General features: G+C 34.2%; 1 protein-coding gene across 1 annotated transcript in view; it reads right to left on the minus strand.

The window, feature by feature from the left end:
• Positions 1-919: 919 nt before the first annotated feature.
• The window catches only part of LOC104522956 (gamma-2-syntrophin), a 34247-nt gene continuing 16719 nt past the window's right edge, over positions 920-18447 (minus strand). Inside the window, exons 4-6 of the mRNA XM_029084354.1 lie at positions 15653-15745; positions 12015-12125; positions 920-1051 (exon numbers count right to left, since the gene is read on the minus strand). Of these exons, the coding sequence (XP_028940187.1) occupies positions 920-1051; positions 12015-12125; positions 15653-15745 (336 nt within the window). The remainder of the gene's footprint in view (positions 1052-12014; positions 12126-15652; positions 15746-18447) is intronic.

Consider the following 18447-nt stretch of genomic DNA (forward strand, 5'->3'; position numbering starts at 1 on the left):
AAAAAAAAAAGATGGCCCAGAAAAATCTTTATGTTTTGTTATGTTCACCCTATACTGGGAACATCCTCCTCCAAACAAAACAGTTATTAAAGAAGCTGTTCTCAACCATACAGAGCATCACATCAAAGGATAGCATCAAGGCAATCTGTGAATAAATAAGTGAATGATTCATGGAAGCTTTATTAATAGATAAGAAAACCCTATGGCAAGTTTTCTAAAACCAAGTGCCTATAGTTAGGCTCCTTAGCAGACTCTAAAGCTCTTCACTTGATCTCCCACGATATTTAAATACATACTTAACATTACCTTGTGCATATACTGGGCCTACTTAATAGGCTTAGAGTCAAGTGTGTGCTTAAGTCTTTTCCTTGATCTGAAATAGAATACTTAGTGTTTTGCCAGAGCTAAACTCTCAGGCCTCTAAAGAAATGGACTGTGGAACTACTATTTTTCAAATATATCAAAGCAAGATAAAAGTCCAATCCCTGCGGCAGTTGTCTTCAATAATTAGTTCTTTTCTGCAGTAAAGGCTGTAGAAATTGCCTGTGTGCCCACGACTTTTCAAAACAGAGGTTAAATCCTGGACATACACTTTTCAAATGTTATTCCACATTTCTGTGAAATATGGGGGAGTATGTATGACCATGAGAGCAGAAATCAAAATGACATCACAAATATTATTGAATGAATATTCACTCAGAATTTTATATTAACACTGAAGATGACAAACTGATTCAGTTTGACTTAATATTTGTTAACTCATAGATTCAAAATGTTAAACAAATTATGAAAACTCTTAACATTACAGATAACACAACTATAGACTTATAAAATCACAAAGTTGCAATATTGTGCATGAAATAACTACTTTCTTTAAGAAAATAATTTATTTTCCATAGTCACGACATGTAATCTGATATCAGTTACTGTACACATATTTTCTGGCAATACTCTGACTGTCTATGAACACTGGATCCACAGATGCCACTTTTGCTGCTATAAAGGAGTGAATACAGTGTAAAACTGCCGTCAGATCCTGAAATTCAAGTTCCTGAAAGAGTAAGTAAGAGAAAAAAAAAAGAAAAAAAAAAAAAGAGAAAATGTGAATTCATATTCAGGTTTATAAACATTTTACATAAATACAGAACAGACTAGTCAGCAAACAACAATGGACTTTAAATGAAATGTTGAATCTTTATAAGGAACTGTGAAGCTAAAAGTGTTAAGAATAAAAGATGTATAACCATACCTTTTTCACTGGCAGTGCTGCACGTCAATTTAGTTTTAACTGTGTACTTCCTTATTGTTTACATTTCACTCAGTTTGGACAATGAAAGCATTCAACTTGCATGAACATCCAAATATTGAAACATATTTTAAAATATGTGATGAGTTAAGGAAGTTTGGGGATGATGTGGTGTCAAGTCACACCTGGGGAGAGTGAGGAGGACACATACTCGGGCAGCCTCTGAAGGAGAGTCAGATGAGCAATCTGGGAGGCCAGAGGCAGGGTGGAAGCTAAGATAAAGTCACACCATAGCCTGCATATAGAAACATGGCTGGGTATGAAATTTATATGCCCTAATTCACAAAGACAGGCAGAGTTACTTCTAACCAGTTCTCAGATTCCCTTGATTTTTTATAACATATTTCATCTTCTGTGCACAAGTTAAATACCTTTTTCCCAATCTCCCAGACAGAAATGGAGTGATATTCTGGCACAATCACAACAAATATAATGCAAGAAATGTGTTCAATTTACATGATACTTTTTGTAAAGTAGCTGGTTATCGGATTTCAGCTGGTAAATATATTATGGGGACATTTAGGACAGTTTTTGGTTTGGGGAGAAGACATTTGCTTTCAGCAAACGTGTTGGCTATATAGTAGTTTATTGAGACACACTCTGTATCTTTGTCTCTAAACAAAAAGCAAAGCACTAGACTACTATGTTTCCTATCACAGTATTTTATGGTATCTTCTGAACAAAACTGCCTCAAACAGAATATTTGGAATTCAAGATTACTGTTCCAGTGGTGAAAAGCTCACCATTTTGCTATCAAAGGCCATGTATGTTTTTTGATACTAATGGTGGTTTTACTGCCAATGAATGTCTTAAATTGTTCACTAGTATTTGTGAGGCATGATTTTGTGACACTATTTTGGGCATAACTGGGAAATTTTTGTTAGTGGAGGGAGCTGCTGGGCAGACTCTGTGAGGAGAGGCTGGGGTTGCCCCATGCTGGACACAGCTGGTTCAAGTCGGCTCCAACCAAGCACCATAGGGCACAGCTGAGCCCGGCAGCCTCGATGGTAGCACCTCTGGGAAAACACATTTAAGAAAGGGCAGTAAATTCCCCAAAAAGGCAACAAAGCCAGTGGAGTAGGAGGTGCTCCATGGCAGAACTGCTAACAGCTCCAAAGGGACCATAACAAATGGAGGAGTCACAGTGGAGAAGAGGAAACAAGTAAGAAGCAAGGAGCAGCAAAGAAAAAGAGAAACAAGGAGTGGTAGAAAGAAATCATTACACCCTGACAATATTTGAGGGCTCTACTTCATGATGATGAATTTCCATTGAGTTTTTTAAGAAAATTGTGCACAGTTTCTTTACAATCTCAGGCACATATAGTTTATTGTCTCTGGGATTTTATTTCCCACTAAGCAAATTTATTATTCCCAGAAAAATTTAATTTTCTGTTATTGACTACTCTTTCCAGCATAAGGTGACAATAAGCAGTACTACTGGACAATAATAGTAATAGAATTATATTTGACAAGCTCCCAAGATACACTCTTCCTGTGGTGTAACAGGCCTTACAAATGTCTTTATCCTCTATGAAACATCTACAAAAACCATCTTCTCAGACATGGTAGCCTTGGAAAAGAGAAGACTTTGGCAGCAAGCTGTCCTCCGTATAGTGTTTGCTCAGTGCACACAGAAGCCTCAGAGAACAATGCTTTCAGCCCCCAGGTTCTGCAAAGAATATGTAAGCAGAAATTTTTACATGCATATAATAATTTGTCTTGGGTGGGTCATCATCAGACAAACAAATTTTAACTCCTTCCAGAACCTGGAAACACAAGAATTTCTCAATTAAATAGCTTTGAGAATGTGTTAACATAAATGACATTTCTCTCTCCTCCCTTCAAAAATTCTTCTCTGACTGGTTTTCCTACAGCTTTCCATGAAAAAATAGCTGAATTCAGATACAATGCATAGTGATTTTTTATCTCAAGTGTTGAAATAATAAGAAATTTAAAATAGATTATTATAATTTGATATCTAATACAAATTACAAAGTAACACTTCCCAGATTATAAAAGAACAGCAAACAACAAAACATTCCTAATTAAAAAAAATAGGGGCATAAACCAATATAACCGATAAGCAGAATGTGCTATTTATTATCATTCATCCCTAGGTAAATAAGGAGAAGATAATTAAACATTGAGGGAAGAGGTAAAATGCTAAAAAACTTTATGCTTTTGCATACTTGCTAGTCAATATATTAAGAAATAATTATCCTAAAAGAAGAAAAATCTCTTAAGAACTTGTATCAAACTAAGCACTTGGGTAACAGTTAATAACTAGCATTTGGTTGCTGAAGTAAACATTTGGGCCTCATACTGACACTTATATCTCATTGTGAAAGAAAAATGAAGTGCAAATGTTGGTTAAAATCCTTTGAGGAATTAAAGCCCATGTAATCTTTATTCTGATTTTTGGGGGCATAAAATCCCTAATTTTTCTATTTTGATTGATAGTTATGAAGCAAGTATGGGAACAAGTTTCTTAAAATATATTTCACTGACAGTAAATATCTACTTTAAATATTAATATAAAATTAATATAAACACTTTCAGAAAAAAAATAGTGCCATTATTTAAATCTCGTTGTCTAAGTTTTATAAAACTAAAATGAAGTACACATTCATGATTATTAATGAAATACAACTCAATATGAAATAACACAGGCCTCAGCATATCAGTTCTCAGCTCAGGTCAAAGGTTTACATCTCCTGGATTACCATTTTTAAAAACAATACATTCTAAAATATAAAAGCACTCAGATTAATCTTAGATTTGCTCCAAAATGAGCTAAAATAATCCAACAGTTTCACCTCAGATTCTGACATTCAACACACTGAATGCAGCCAGACGAACTGAGAAGAGCTCCCTTCACAAAGCTTTCCATTTCTCTGCTCTGGCTTTATGCACTTCTAATCTAAACATGTTTATCAAAATAAGCAATCAGAGGTAACCTAACACAGATTGTAGGTAGGATTCCAGACTGCTCTAACAACATCATGCAAAGAGTTTTGGGATAAGAAAAGAGCCAAGACAGAACTGTCTCATCACTGGGAGTCTGTCCTTGCCAATGCAGCTATTGCAAAGTCCTCTTAGTTTTGTGAGAGTTTAGAGTATGGGTCAAACTGCAGTAGTCCCTCTTTGCGTAACTGAGAGAACTTGCCTAATGTATTGGGAATAACCTTTTGAATACTAGTAATATGCTCTTACTTCTATAAAAGATAATCTACATAGAGTTGAAAGAGGAGAAGTATCGCTAAACCTATGTTTTATGTGAAGACAACACTGTATTTTCTCTAGTTAATACTGCAGGTCCCTCAGTCAGGGCGATTATTTTCAAGAGTGGTGCTAGTTTTGAAACTTGTTGTTTAGCTGGGTAGCCAAATAGGTGGCATGGGAGCACTCCTGGTATAATTTACTAGCTGTTTTGCTTCCCTCATGTTTTCCCATGTCTTCACTATTTTCTGTTAGGTTATCTGTGGGGGTGAGCAATCATCTGGGATCATAAAAGAGGAAAAGAGCTCTTGCAGGGCTTGGTTAGATGTGGTCAGCTATGGTGTTACCAGAGAGGTGGGGTTCACCTGAGGCCTCACACTCCAGAAACTCCAAGAAATGCACTTGATTACAGTAGTATTTGACACAGGAGACCACAAATGAGGACGAGGCTGTGATGCTTTGTGTTAGATGTCTGTGCTGGCTGCCTTCACAATCCTCAAGCTGGACTAGCCAGACACAGATGTTGGGAAATACTCACATATATCCAAAGCAGAAATTGGGGTACAGATTTGTGCAGGCTTAAGACAGAGGTTGCTCAGAGAACTGGTGTTCTGGTGGGGGATATGGCTTGCATGCAGATTACAACAGGGAAAGGGAAAGAGGACTGTGGGTTAGTTCAGAAATACGGATTTGGTAAAAGACAGAGATGGCCTTCTGGCTTGGGGAAATGTAGATGTTGGATAGTCAGAGGACATGGAGACAATATGGCTCCTAGCAAAAGACTACCTGGAATATGTTTTATAGGGCAGAATTTGGCCTCTTCAGGTTTAGAATGCAATGTGAATTTTCACTTGAAAATCACAACAATGGCACTTCTTTCAAACAAATGCATTGCTCCAATAATTTATTTTTCCTTTTTTTATTTTTTAAGTAACATTTCTCTCCATACCCAGCCAGGCTGAGAAACTAATCATTTTATTTGCTCTATATCATCTAACATCATCCTTCTGCTTGCTTGCCTTATCTGTGATTGCCGCTTTTTTCTTTGATTAAGATTGTCAGGTGTTATTTATTATCATTTTAAGTGTATTTAGAAGAATCTATGCATGTCTAATATTTCAATAACCAAACCTATTTCAGTTTACTGTATGCAACCTAATAAATGGATTAAGTACAACAAAGGCACTAGAAGGAAGACAGCAAGCACATAAAAGATTGGATTAAAGCAGTGGGAGGACAAGACTGCAAAACTGCCTGCTGGTATTGAGATATAAAAAATGTGCACACTGCGCTCACCTCGATCACTATATCTGCAGAGCCAAGTAAGAAAAATATATGTTCTTGTTTTGTTCATGCACCTATGAGAGTTGGATTTATCACGTATCATAAAGACCTTGACAGGCTTGTTGTATCATTACCACACACATTCTTAATTCTATTGATTACTTCCGAGAGCTATTGAGTCATTATTTGAACAAGACATGAGCCTGTATCACATAAAAGGCAGATAATGGAGACACTGACAGTGTTATTGTGTCCTGTGCATTTCATGACTTCTTTAAGGACTTTGGTAAGCCTCAGTGTTTATTAGTTGTTGACAAGAGCACAACTATTACTACTATATTCTTCAGCATATTATTTCAATCAGATTGAAATGATAACCATATCTTTTGTAAAAAAAGAACAGATAAAGATATCTAGCTTATAGCACCAGTCCATATGGAAGTCAAAATGGGAGAGGAAATTCTAAAGGCAGTTTTATATCTCAGTAAGTATACCAGGGTTTGGTTGAGAAGAATAAATGTATTATTATTGCACAGCTTGTTAAGACTGTTATAAACATGCAAAGATAAATTATCAGCTATGATACAAAAGCTTCTTCAGCTATACACTTTTATTTGGCCTCTTCTTTGTGACTGTCATTTGCACAAAGAGCAAAAGGATAAGTGAAAATGGTGCTCTTGCCCAGCAAGTGTAAGAAGCAGATCTATGATGTCAATATTCAGTGCCAGATGAATTGCAACTTTATCTATCAATTGTATTTAAGTCTTTTAGCAGTGTTCTACAGGGATCTGGATGAGTCAGATGGCTTTTCACTTTCAGCCCCAGTGATTCCAAATGCCACTGTCTACTGCTAAATCTGGAACACTTTTAAATGTTGCATTTGGCAGATGCAAACTTTGCTAATGCACTAGAAACCCATATCAAAAGTTGTTTTGGAGATGCTTGTCTAGGAGAAGCCAACTAAATCCACCCATTCCAGCAAATACTAAAATATATTTCCAACAGCAGTCAGACTGTCCAATACTGTCACACAGGTAAAATCTTAAGTCTTATCACATCTTGTAGATGTTTTTCAAGCTCTTAAGATGTTCAGTAGTAAACTGCCAGACTTCAGCAACAACAGACAGAAAATACAGAATGTTTGAGTCCTAGATTATACTTTATTGATACTAGAGATTAATGTTGCTGTAAAGAGTGAGCTTTGCTTGCAACTATCCTTAATTTGCCATACCTCTCAACGGTAGTAATATGGAATGAATATCCTCTCAGATGAACACAGTAAATCTGAAGAAAGACATATGATTGCTGACCTGCCTTTGATCACTCTCCTGAAGTTCTCCTGTTTTAAAGAAAATAGGATTTTCTGCAAACCTGCTGCAGAGTTGAATTGTAAAGTCAGATCACATTGTACCCCTGTACCACTGTGAAATTACAGAAGAGGTGAGGCTTGAAGTCAGTGAAGAAAGAATACTGAATGCACTCAGATAAATATGCAGGGCTCTTAAGTTATATGTGTAACAGAGAAGAAATGTATAAGACCAGCAACTTTTAGTTGAAGCTTCAATATTGCTCACAATAGTCTAGTAACATTATGTTTCTTTTCTTTCTTTCTTCAATGAAATATTTGAAACCAAGTTAGTAAAAGAGCAGATGTAGTGAAGAAAGATGAATAAACTCTCTTTCCATTCTTAGGTTGAATGAATTGTTAAAATATAGTTCAATCTTTTTGTTTTCTATACGGAGTATAAAAGGAACAAAATAGTAAGATAAGAAGAAAAGGAAACTGCTCGATTAAAATATTACTGGAAAAAAAAAAAAAGTCTTATGTACCAGGTAGCTACAGTTTAGCTAAGAGAGATAAATCATCAATACAATCCTGAAAGTATTTCTTTGTGGGTTTTTTTCAGAGCAACCTTGAATATTCAGGTTACATGTCTAGTAGGCCAAGAATATCTACTATTATTAAGTTTGCTTGTAATTTCTCAGTGCTGGATCTTGTGTTCAGGTGCATAAGCTATATACAACTTTGCCAAATATAAAATCTTTTGGCTGTTATGGATCATACCAACTTTCTGCAACAGATTACTTTTCAAAAGAAAATTTTAGCCAAAATGGTTTACTTATTCCTGAGTCTCTGAAATTTGGCATGAAGTTTTATATCAGGGGCTTGCTTTCTGCTATTCCTGTGAAATCTGCTCGTTTGCTCATTGAAAAATTTACTTGGAAAATTTATATTACATAAAGATATCATTTTCACTGAGCATGTGCTAGCATGTTTATTTAATAATCTTATTATTTTTCTACTATCAAAATTAGGCTGACTTGTCTGTAAGTCTCTCTATCTCTCCTTGATCCTCTTTTTAAAAAAAAAACAAAAAAGCCTCCCCAAAATTGTTATGTTTTCTTCTCTAATCTTACCTATCTAGCTGAACTTCTCAAACATAACTTTCACTGGCTTCTCTATACTGCAAAAACTAACATTTAAATATATTTCAATCATCTTCCTTCCATATTGTAGTTTGTGTTTATAACCTCTTGACCTTATTTGCAATGTGGGATGTAATTTCATTTTTTTGACAACTGAAGCAAACAAAAAAGCATGTAACCTATCCTTCTTATTTGCTATTTGCTCAGTTTCCACAGTGAACAATGAATTATTATGTGCCTTTATGCCTTCAGCTCTATCCTACTACAATTCAGAGACTTTTTTTTTTTTCTTCCCGTTTCATGTCTTTTTTTCAGTTGTAATTGTTAGGAAAAGATAAAAGCAAGTATCTGCTTGCGAATGAACTTCTTATGTGTAAGAAGTGCATGTGTAGTCAACATGCTCCATCTGGCTGAAGAGCACACAAGTTTAAGAGCCCCTCACCAAAGGGACATGAAAAGGCATGTCCAGCTCAAAGAATTCCAAAAAGCTGATCCAAGGAAAAGTTGACCACAGCCCATATAAAATGCACATTACTGCCACAGTCCAGGAATACTTCATAATCAACCACTCTCCTCTCCCTTTCAAAATAGTTGCAGATCTACTCCTTCATACAGATCCATTTATATGCTATGTTGCAATTTCAGAATTTCTAAGTCTCTCTCCTAAAAAAATAAGTCTGATTTTCTACAGAAATGAAGTGATGAAATCACATATGGGTGCATGTGTGCAATTTTAGCCCTATTTGTTGAAGAGGTGGACACCTCAAAATAGCTGTATTTCTAGAAGTGTGGCACCAGTTGTTGGCAGGGATTGGGAGGTCCTGTTATCACCCTGCAGAGAAGTGAAGGCAGGGAGACTGTTGACCTTTCCTGCCTTGACCAGAATCTGGGGCAGGAGTCCCTTGGCCACTCATTCTACGTGGGTTATCTAACCAAGTAATACACACATACCTACAAACCAGCTACAACAGCCTTTTCCCCATTGTCGGGCTAGATAAAAATATGCTGGGACTTGGCAGTAATATGAATGCATAGCAATGACTTCTGGGGGATTTCAAGGAGTCGAAGTTGAGTTATTACTGAAAGCATTAAAGTCAGGGCAGTACTGAAGTGGGAAACTATGAGGAGAAGTTGTACAGAATATGAAGGATACAAAGGAGAAACAGCTGTCAAGAATCTAGGCCTCATTAGCCCCTTCAAATAGAAAACTTTTAAAATGGAAAAAATGTATTGTTCTTCATCTAAAACCAAAGTGCATAGGAAGAAGCACTTGGATTAAAATTTATAGGAGAAACAACATCATCTCTAGCTAGTAACCAAGATGCAAAAATAGAATTCCCAAATATGATTTTTTTTGCCCAAGAATTTATAGGCACATAAAATTAGATATAATCTGGAAAATTCTTTTGCACCCTTAACTACTGTTTACTGCAAAATGAACGTAAGTCATCAGTATCAAGCTTTATTTCATATCTAGTGGCTCATTTACTCAGGAAAAATGAAACTTCTATTATTTGATGACATTTTCTGTTTCTCATTGGCTGCATTTCACTGTACAGCACCATCTGGCTCTATAAAAACGCTTTCAGTACAATAAACTGATGCAGATACTGTACTATATATACTATGGATATTAATTAGTGTTGGTTATTTCCTGACTAGTCGGTAATCCTGAAGTCTAAGAAATAACACTATTTAGGTGGAGAGCATATACTTGAATATATATACCACTTATCTGAAGTAGAGAGGTGGCACAGCAGCATCCCAGTCCCATTTAATGTGAAATCCTAGTGGGTACACTGCACTCTGCAGGGGAGGTGGTAGAAGGTATAATCACTGAAATCCTGATAAATCCTCAGGTACTTTGTATCAACCTTTCCTCTGGCCTTTATGTCTTCTAACAGTTACAACACATGTACATTTAGGTACATACACACTTATAATTCTTTATAAACCAATCACAATAATTTCAAAGGACCTCACAAATATTAATGAAAACGTTTAACAATTACAAGGTATTTTCATTACAGCTATGCAAAAGAATAGTTTTTAATGTTTTAAAAAATCCACCTTCTGGACAAAATTTACTGTAAAATTTTCATTAAGATTAACCTTTATCACTATTGTATAGATAATGAATTTTTCATTAAAATGTTAAAATTTATAATTTTTCTATCTAAAGAGTAAAATATAGGTAAAACAAATTAAAAATAATTGAAGTGAGCACAGTAATAAAAATAAAATAAAATTTTAAAAAATCAGACTATTTACCACTACAGAAAGATGAATGATCCAGTATTATTAAAGCAATGGAATTCCATTGCAAGCAATGGAATGGAAGCCCTTGGTCAATCACACACATGGATTACTTAATGATTTAATACACAGATTCAGAGATTCAGATTACGGTTTTTGCACCAGTATAATCTTCCTGTCTGACCTGGAACAAATTATAGGAGCTCTCATGAGATGATCATGTATAAAATGATGACAGTAGTCCTTTTCTGTCTGCCAGGAATACTGTGAGAAATAAAGCAGAAATGACCTGCTACTATAGTCAAGTTATTATTCTACCATATTTTTTGTAACAGATATTACAATATCTCTTACAGTACAGCCAACAGACAACTCAGGTTAAGTCTGCTGATGAAAGACTGAATAATTTACTAATATAGATGTACAAAGAAAGATATATTACATTTATTGTAACTTTATGATAAACAAGGAAGGTTGGAGATTTTCTGCTTACAACTTTTTTTAGAATACAACTAGAAGGATAGGTAGTATTTAACCTTTGTGTATGGTTACTACAGAAAAATATCATTTATAAGAGACTTTGACCTGTACAGCAGTATTTGAGAATTTTCATGGATCTTCAGATATTTTCTGTTGTTTTCATTGGCTTTCGTCTATCAAGTCCCAGTTGAACCTCACTCTTACCTTCCCCTTCTCTGTTCATATCACATCAAAGTTCTCCTCATTGTTCTTAAAATTGGATGATTGAAAAATTATCTTTATTTATTCATCAAGCTTGTTATCACAGGGCAGAATCAGTCCAGATTAAGGCATTACAGACAAACCTCCACATGATGATTTAAATTACAGTCCTGAATTAGAAACTGCTGAAGTTCTGTTGGGAATCTGAATTCTAAGTTTCACAATTTTATTTGATGATTGCTAGAGGAAAAAAAGAGAGACATCAGTAATATCTCATCTATAGTACTGACTGGATGTCTCCACAACTTAATTCCAGATCCAGCAAGACACCAAATACTCTTAATTCAACCAATAGGTTTCAGGAATTGCTTGGCCTCTTGCAAGAATATTGCCTTTTTTAAGCTAATAAATGTTACACAATCTTTTATTTTATTGGTAAACTTTAAGTAGATATTTGCTTAAAATTTAAAGTCTACTATATAGCAGCTTAAAAATATATTTAGCATTTAAATAGTTTAATTTTTCCTTTATCCTTTTTAAAAGTATTTTTTAGATATTATATACTATAGGTTGACTATACAACTTCACAAAAATGATCTTTCTGAAACAGTATAACACCATCATAACACAGCTCAGTAACAGGCTTGTACAAATAGTGTAATAATTCTATAGATACTACATCACTTCCATTTATTGTAGAGTTTCTAGTGAATAGGAAAAAAAAAAAAAACTGTTATGTGGAGTTCACCATATGCATGTGCAGTAGTAAATGGAATTTTTGATACCTTGATAGTAATTCCATTTAATTTTTTCCTAAGATGAGAAGGAAGATGTTGCTTACCTTTGTCTCAATTTGCTTGGTGTCTAGATTCTGAAAAAGCAGCTTTACTCTAGTTTTCCCATCATCTGAAGAGCCTTTGAGCTGAGAGAATTTAAACCTCCACAGCACGTTCTGAAAAGGAAGAAATTTGATTAAGGACTCGGTTACACACTCTTACCTAGAACTACAGATTGATGATCAAGCATTAGGGCAAAGCAAAGGATGCAATATTCAAATTCACTTATTAAACAATTTCTTAGAAATTCTCTGAAATATAAATGTTTCAGTTGCCTACATAGTATCAAAATCCATGGCAAAAGTTTAATTCTAGAAAGATCCGTGAGAATATTTGTATCAGTTTCAGTATGAATACAATTTCATACCATATCTCGATCTTTTATATTTCATCTGGCTCATCTGTATAATGAAGAAAATGTCTTACACAGATGTTTCAGAGCTGAATTTACTGATGTGTGCAATGTGGTTTGAAATTCTCAGAAAAATAAGCTATAGAAATTAAAAAATGTTATATTATTGAATGTCGTCCTGCAAACAACAAAAATATGTACTACATTATGTAGTTACTTGTAAAACATATAAGAATTCTAGGCTGCTTGGTCTCCTGCAGGTTTATACATGACATCTTACCACTGTTAGCAAATCCTAGATTGACTGGTATGTTTTAAAAGTTATGGAGATATCTTTTAAAAACAAATATTGTGAAATTATTTCTGAAACCAATGTAATTTTCTGTATTTATCTGAATGCTTGCTATTGGCCTGAAAATATGCATGTTTTAAAAAAAACACAAGGTAATAACTTGCATCTGGATTTCCTGCTTATGTTTCCTTAATGCCTAGAATCTTAATGAAAATTCTATGCACATGTTGAAATGTGATTCAGTCCCTGGACACTGCTAAGGAAACATAATTTAAATACTTTGAAGGCTATTTCAAAAGCAGACACAGAAAAAAGTTTTGTTCCATTTTCCAATATACCTCATCACAAAATATTTTTTTCATGTAGACCAGTGGTCTTCAGAACCCTAGTTTGAAAGGGCAAGTCCTATAAATAAAAAAGTCCCCAAAAACCTGATTCCACCTCCTGATTCCCTGCAGACATAAACATCACTGCCTTCTTAGATAAATTTAACAGATGAAGAAAAGCCCAACTACGTTAGAGCACTGTGATGGTGCTTAAACTTTACATTCATGAACAGATTTTACCTGGTTCCAGAGAGTCTAATTAGACCACCTTGAAAGTATTCAAAGCTTAAATTAATTTAGATCTAAACATGATAGGTGAATGTTTGCTATATAGTATAATTGCCAGGGTGGAGATGAAACAAGAACTCAGGAACAGTTTAGCAATAACAGGCATTGCCGCAGTCATCATCTCTCTCAACAGAAGACACTGAGAGGAAAAGAAAAGAAGCAGATGGCTCTGTAAGGTGGAAGAAAATGAACACTTTGGGATCCCTTTATCTTGGATGAGTGGCTGGAGACACAATATAGGGAAGATGAACCAACCAAGCCAACTAGTTAAAAACAATCTCTACAACCAGATATAAAGCAGCTGCAGGCCACAAAAGTATGTCTGTGATGGGCCCAAAATTGTAGAAGTTGAGTAAGTTAAGCCCATGATGACCCTGGAACAGAACATGTATGAAATGAAGCAATTTTTTCAAATAAGTTTAAGAATCTTGCAAAACTGTTCATGAGAAGAGCTTTCTAAAAGACAATTACACACCTAAGCAAAAGTTCTTGATCTCTTTGTCATTTGTAATAAGACGGTCCTCTTTATATTATTTTACAGACTGTAATAAAGAACATTTTTTTAATGACTACATGAGCTGGTTGCCCAAAGTTTGAGTTGAAGGGCAGATAGGGGACTGATCTTTTTAGAAGCCTGTATGAACACCTGCAGTGGTGTAAGACCATTCTTTACATCAACAGGTGACTTTAATTTGAAATTCATTATCTTGAAGAAAAAAATAAGTTTCACCAGTCAACTCCATCTGACAATTAGGGGAAGTAAGATGAACTGTAGAAGCCACCATTACTGACTTACTCAGGCTTGAGGATGCAAAGTACATTGCCATCTCTCACACAGATGAACAATAAATGTCTTGAGCTCTCCAGAATTTTTACAGTTTAACAACAGAATCAATCTATCTGACATTATTCTGTATTTCTCCTTAGGTAAGCAACAAAGGTTGATCTAAATTGTCATCATCAATACTGAAGGCAGGCACTGTGACTCCTTCCTCTCTATACGTATTATCGTGGTTCTACTGAATGCAGTAAGAACAGGATTTTAATTATGGCTCATTTTCTGATCTTGTAAAAAGCAGTATCAATAGAGAAGTTTATAATTTTAAAGGTGGGAGTACACCCTACCAATCTTCACATTTAAAAGAAACATTTTATACAGTCTAAACTAATGAGATTACTTTCTATAGTTAATTTGTGGCTACACACAAAATGTGTACAATTATGCAAAAAGCACAATTTCAGAATGCACTATCACCTGAGGCAGAGAAAGGCATGCAAACATATTTCCTGAAATTTTATGGCACTTCATAGGACAGCACACTTAATGCAATTATTCTATATTTTCAAATAACAATGATCTTGGTCATTACTTCTCTCCACAAAGATTTTGGCCCAAAACCCCCAAAATACCAACACACAAAAACTAGATCCTCTGTCAATATTTCAAAATGCAGTATGTTTCCTCTTAACTCAGAATGACTGACTGAATTTCTTTAATATATATTAAAAAAAAATCCTTTCAGTTTGGAGTTGAAGACCATATTTCAGAGGACAGACCTACTGTATAGTTCTGTTAAGGCAGAAATATTTTTTGTATGTATGTTTACTTCTGGCAAAAAAATGTATAAATCCATTTACAATAATTTAAATTAAAGTATTACTTTATATATAAAACAGTAGAATTATAGACACAGTTTGAAAGTTGGCATGTATCATAAACTATCCTGTGTAGGCATTTTATATATAGCCACTCCATTTTGCAAAGTAAGTGAATTTAATCTTATAGATTACGACTTTGAAATGTATTTGTCCTTGTTCTGTTTCTTTTAGATGTGGCCAAAATGTCTTATGATGGAAGAATACTTAATCCTATTTTATATCCATAGCTTTGAAACAAATAGAATCAGGTGACACAAGTTTTTAATGACTGGCAATCTTCTAAAAATCTTGACATTTTTTCATTACTAAGAAACCAAGTTCTCTGCTAAATGTAACCTTCATTTGCATTTATTACTTGAAAAGGAAATTACATTTTTTTATATCTGTCCTGGGTTTGGTTAATATAGAGTTAATTGTTCTCAGGGAACTGCCAGAGGGGCGCCGGGGCAGCTGGTCTGGGTTGCCAGGGCATGTCAATATCTTACATCTTTAAATCTAAAAAATTTATCTTTACATGCTAAGGCACAAGTATAATTGTCCCTTTCCTCAAACTGACTATATTTTAGTAGTGCTGTATAAATAAGCACAGTATGTTTGAGAAAGAAATGACAGGAACCAACATAAAAAAATTACCATTACTGATCAACATAAAAAAATACGGTTAATGATAACATCAGTAATAGCAAATCAAACCAGAATTATGTTTTCTTTTCTTTCTCCTCTTACCTTTGTTTTACTATCAAAACAGGTAAATCCCAGAGCAAAGTCGACTGTGAAACACAGGGTATCTCCTTGCCAACTGCACATATATGTTTTAGACTGGAAAAAAAAAGGTATGATTTTTGAGAGAACAATCATCATCATAATTTATAATATAAAAGTAATATTTTATGCAATTTTTTGTGTGAGAAGAAACTCAGCTGGCAACACTGATACTGCTTTATATTATTACATTTTAAACTTGTCAAAAACTTCTGAATGTAGGTCGGTATCAGATCTGTCAGCTAGACATTAACTGGAGGTCTTCTATATTTCAAGTCACTCTTCCAGAAAATAAATACCATATTCTTGGAAACCATCCCTTACAAAATGGAACACAGAACAAAGCCAAATCTTACTATTTCACAGACCTGATTTTTTAATAACTTCTGACATAATTTCCAGCAAATGTTATAGGTAACAGTGCCTAAATGTTTAGTGATTGCAATCTAAATATGAAAAGGCTATTTGTCTACTTGACTTCTCCATCTGATTTAAACTTTTTAGACAGTCTTTTTATTTTGCAACATTTTTTCATTGGTAAACTTGGGTGACATGCCAGTGCAGCACTATGTTAGTTAATGTTAGCTGGTGTAATTTAGTATGAGCTAATAACATTTACTCATTAGTTAGCACTGATACTTGCTAGAATGCTATATGTACACAAATTCTTTGATTATCTTTTAGGTTAGAAAGAAAAATTCTGTTTTATTAACAAAACCCAGAAGTTCTATTTAAACTTCTGAATAAGGTTTGCAGCAAAAAGTCAATTAACATGCTTCCTTACTTTTTTTTTTAAGCTAGCTAACTTGGATATATGACAGATTTTGAAGGCACATGAAAAAGCTTCTGCTGCTGATGAAATATGAAACAGCTTGATCACACTCATAATTCACATTAAATGGCAAAAAAGTCCATTGCCTTTAGCATGAGTAGAGACCAGATCCTGTCTCCAGCCTTTCCTCATCTCACCTTACTAGCCATTTTAAAAATGATGTTCTTGTGCTTTAAGAAATCTTTTATTTTCTTTTTTTCTTTCAAGGGAGCATTACTTTTCTCTCATTGATATTTCATAAATCACAATGTTGCCTCACACCTAAACATTTGTTTACATGAAATTTTTGTATCTGGTTAGTTTCTTTAAATTCCAAAAAATGGGTTTAACACAAGAATGGCCTAAAGGAGACTGAAAGCATTAATAAATTTACTTAAGTTGAAAATTTTCCTTGTAATTGTTTTTTAAAGATTTGTAGTACAAACTAAAACTTCTGTATTTAGTAATTTTAAAGGCTTCCTCATTCCACTATTTAAAAAAAAAAAACCCAAACATTTACACTAAAATAACTATTTCTGAGTTACAGGTATGACATTATATAAAGGATTTTGAAAGGGCTAGGAATTAAATTAATTTATTAGCACAGATTAGTACTAATTAGCTCAACAATGTCAGAAATGTATATTATTTCTGAATAAATTATTTTGCTCATTGGTGTTCAGCGATCACATTATTTGGCATTTAAAAAGACTTCAGTGATTGATATTCAATTAGAAGAACATTTAAATATCCCTACATTTTATTCAGTAATTATGAGGTGGCATTAGGTTCAGTCATAACTTATTCTCCATTATTTTCCAGTTAAAAAGGTTACACTAGTGAGCTCTGACTCAGCAAAGCAATTTTTAAAACATATTAAGTTAGATTCCTCCAATGGATAAGCATCTAATTGCTCAGCCACAAACGGTGAATTCTAAAATGAACTATTCACAAATAATTAGCCTGGGGTATTTTACAAATATTCCATATTTGAAAATAATGGAATTGGTTTGGAAATTATTTGCTGGCAAACACTAGAGACAAACAGAATATGCTGCATTTGCACTGTGATAAATATTATAAATACTTGTTTATACTTACAAAACACTAATAGCTTTTTCTTTACAACAGAATTAGTTTGGGTTTTGCTGTATGAATTTAAAAGCCTGCCTATTGCATTTGCTCAATGACTTTGAACAGGTTCTCAGAGAGCTCTGTTGTAAGGACCCCATCTCCGCTCATTAACACTGGCACAGAGCACTATCTCTTTTTGTTCTTGCCTTTGGAATAAACTTCCTGTACACTTGCAATTGTGTGATCTCCCTTGGTTATCTATGACAATTTTTTACACGGAAATTTAACATAAGAAATCTAGGCTTAGCTTTCTTTTAGTGAATTTTGCAGAAAATAAAATAGCACTGGATATTAACATCTTGAGAACTCACAGGTTAAGCAACAGAGAGGAAAAGAATAGGTTATTTTAAAAGTCTTCCTTACTGATTGGAAATTAGATTTCCCCAGGACTTAGGTCTAATACTAGCTTATGACAAAACTCTTAGGGATTGTAAGTAGAGGCAGATAAGAATCTACAAGGTTATCAACCTTAAGATATGTATTAAAATATTTTCCCATTGTACAGCTATACCCTAATAGCCACATTAATTTACGTATTTCATACACATATGAAAATTCAAAACATTAGCAAATGTGGTAAGTGACCATTTTAGGCTTGCACTGCTCCTAACAAGAAGTAAAAGTTTTTCCAGTTCTAAACTCTCATGCTTATCTTCCATCAGTTTTTACAACAGGAAGAGGACAAAGGACAGGTTGCTTCAGTACTCATAAAGACCGATGTAGGATTCTGTCTGACAATGAGAGGAGACTCTACAAATATGCTCAATGACAGGCCAATTAATTTCAAAGCTGGCTTTTATCATCATCAGTTATG

This window comes from Antrostomus carolinensis, unplaced genomic scaffold, assembly GCF_000700745.2.
Source record: "Antrostomus carolinensis isolate BGI_N321 unplaced genomic scaffold, ASM70074v2 scaffold10103, whole genome shotgun sequence".
NCBI classification, from domain to species: Eukaryota; Metazoa; Chordata; class Aves; order Caprimulgiformes; family Caprimulgidae; genus Antrostomus; species Antrostomus carolinensis.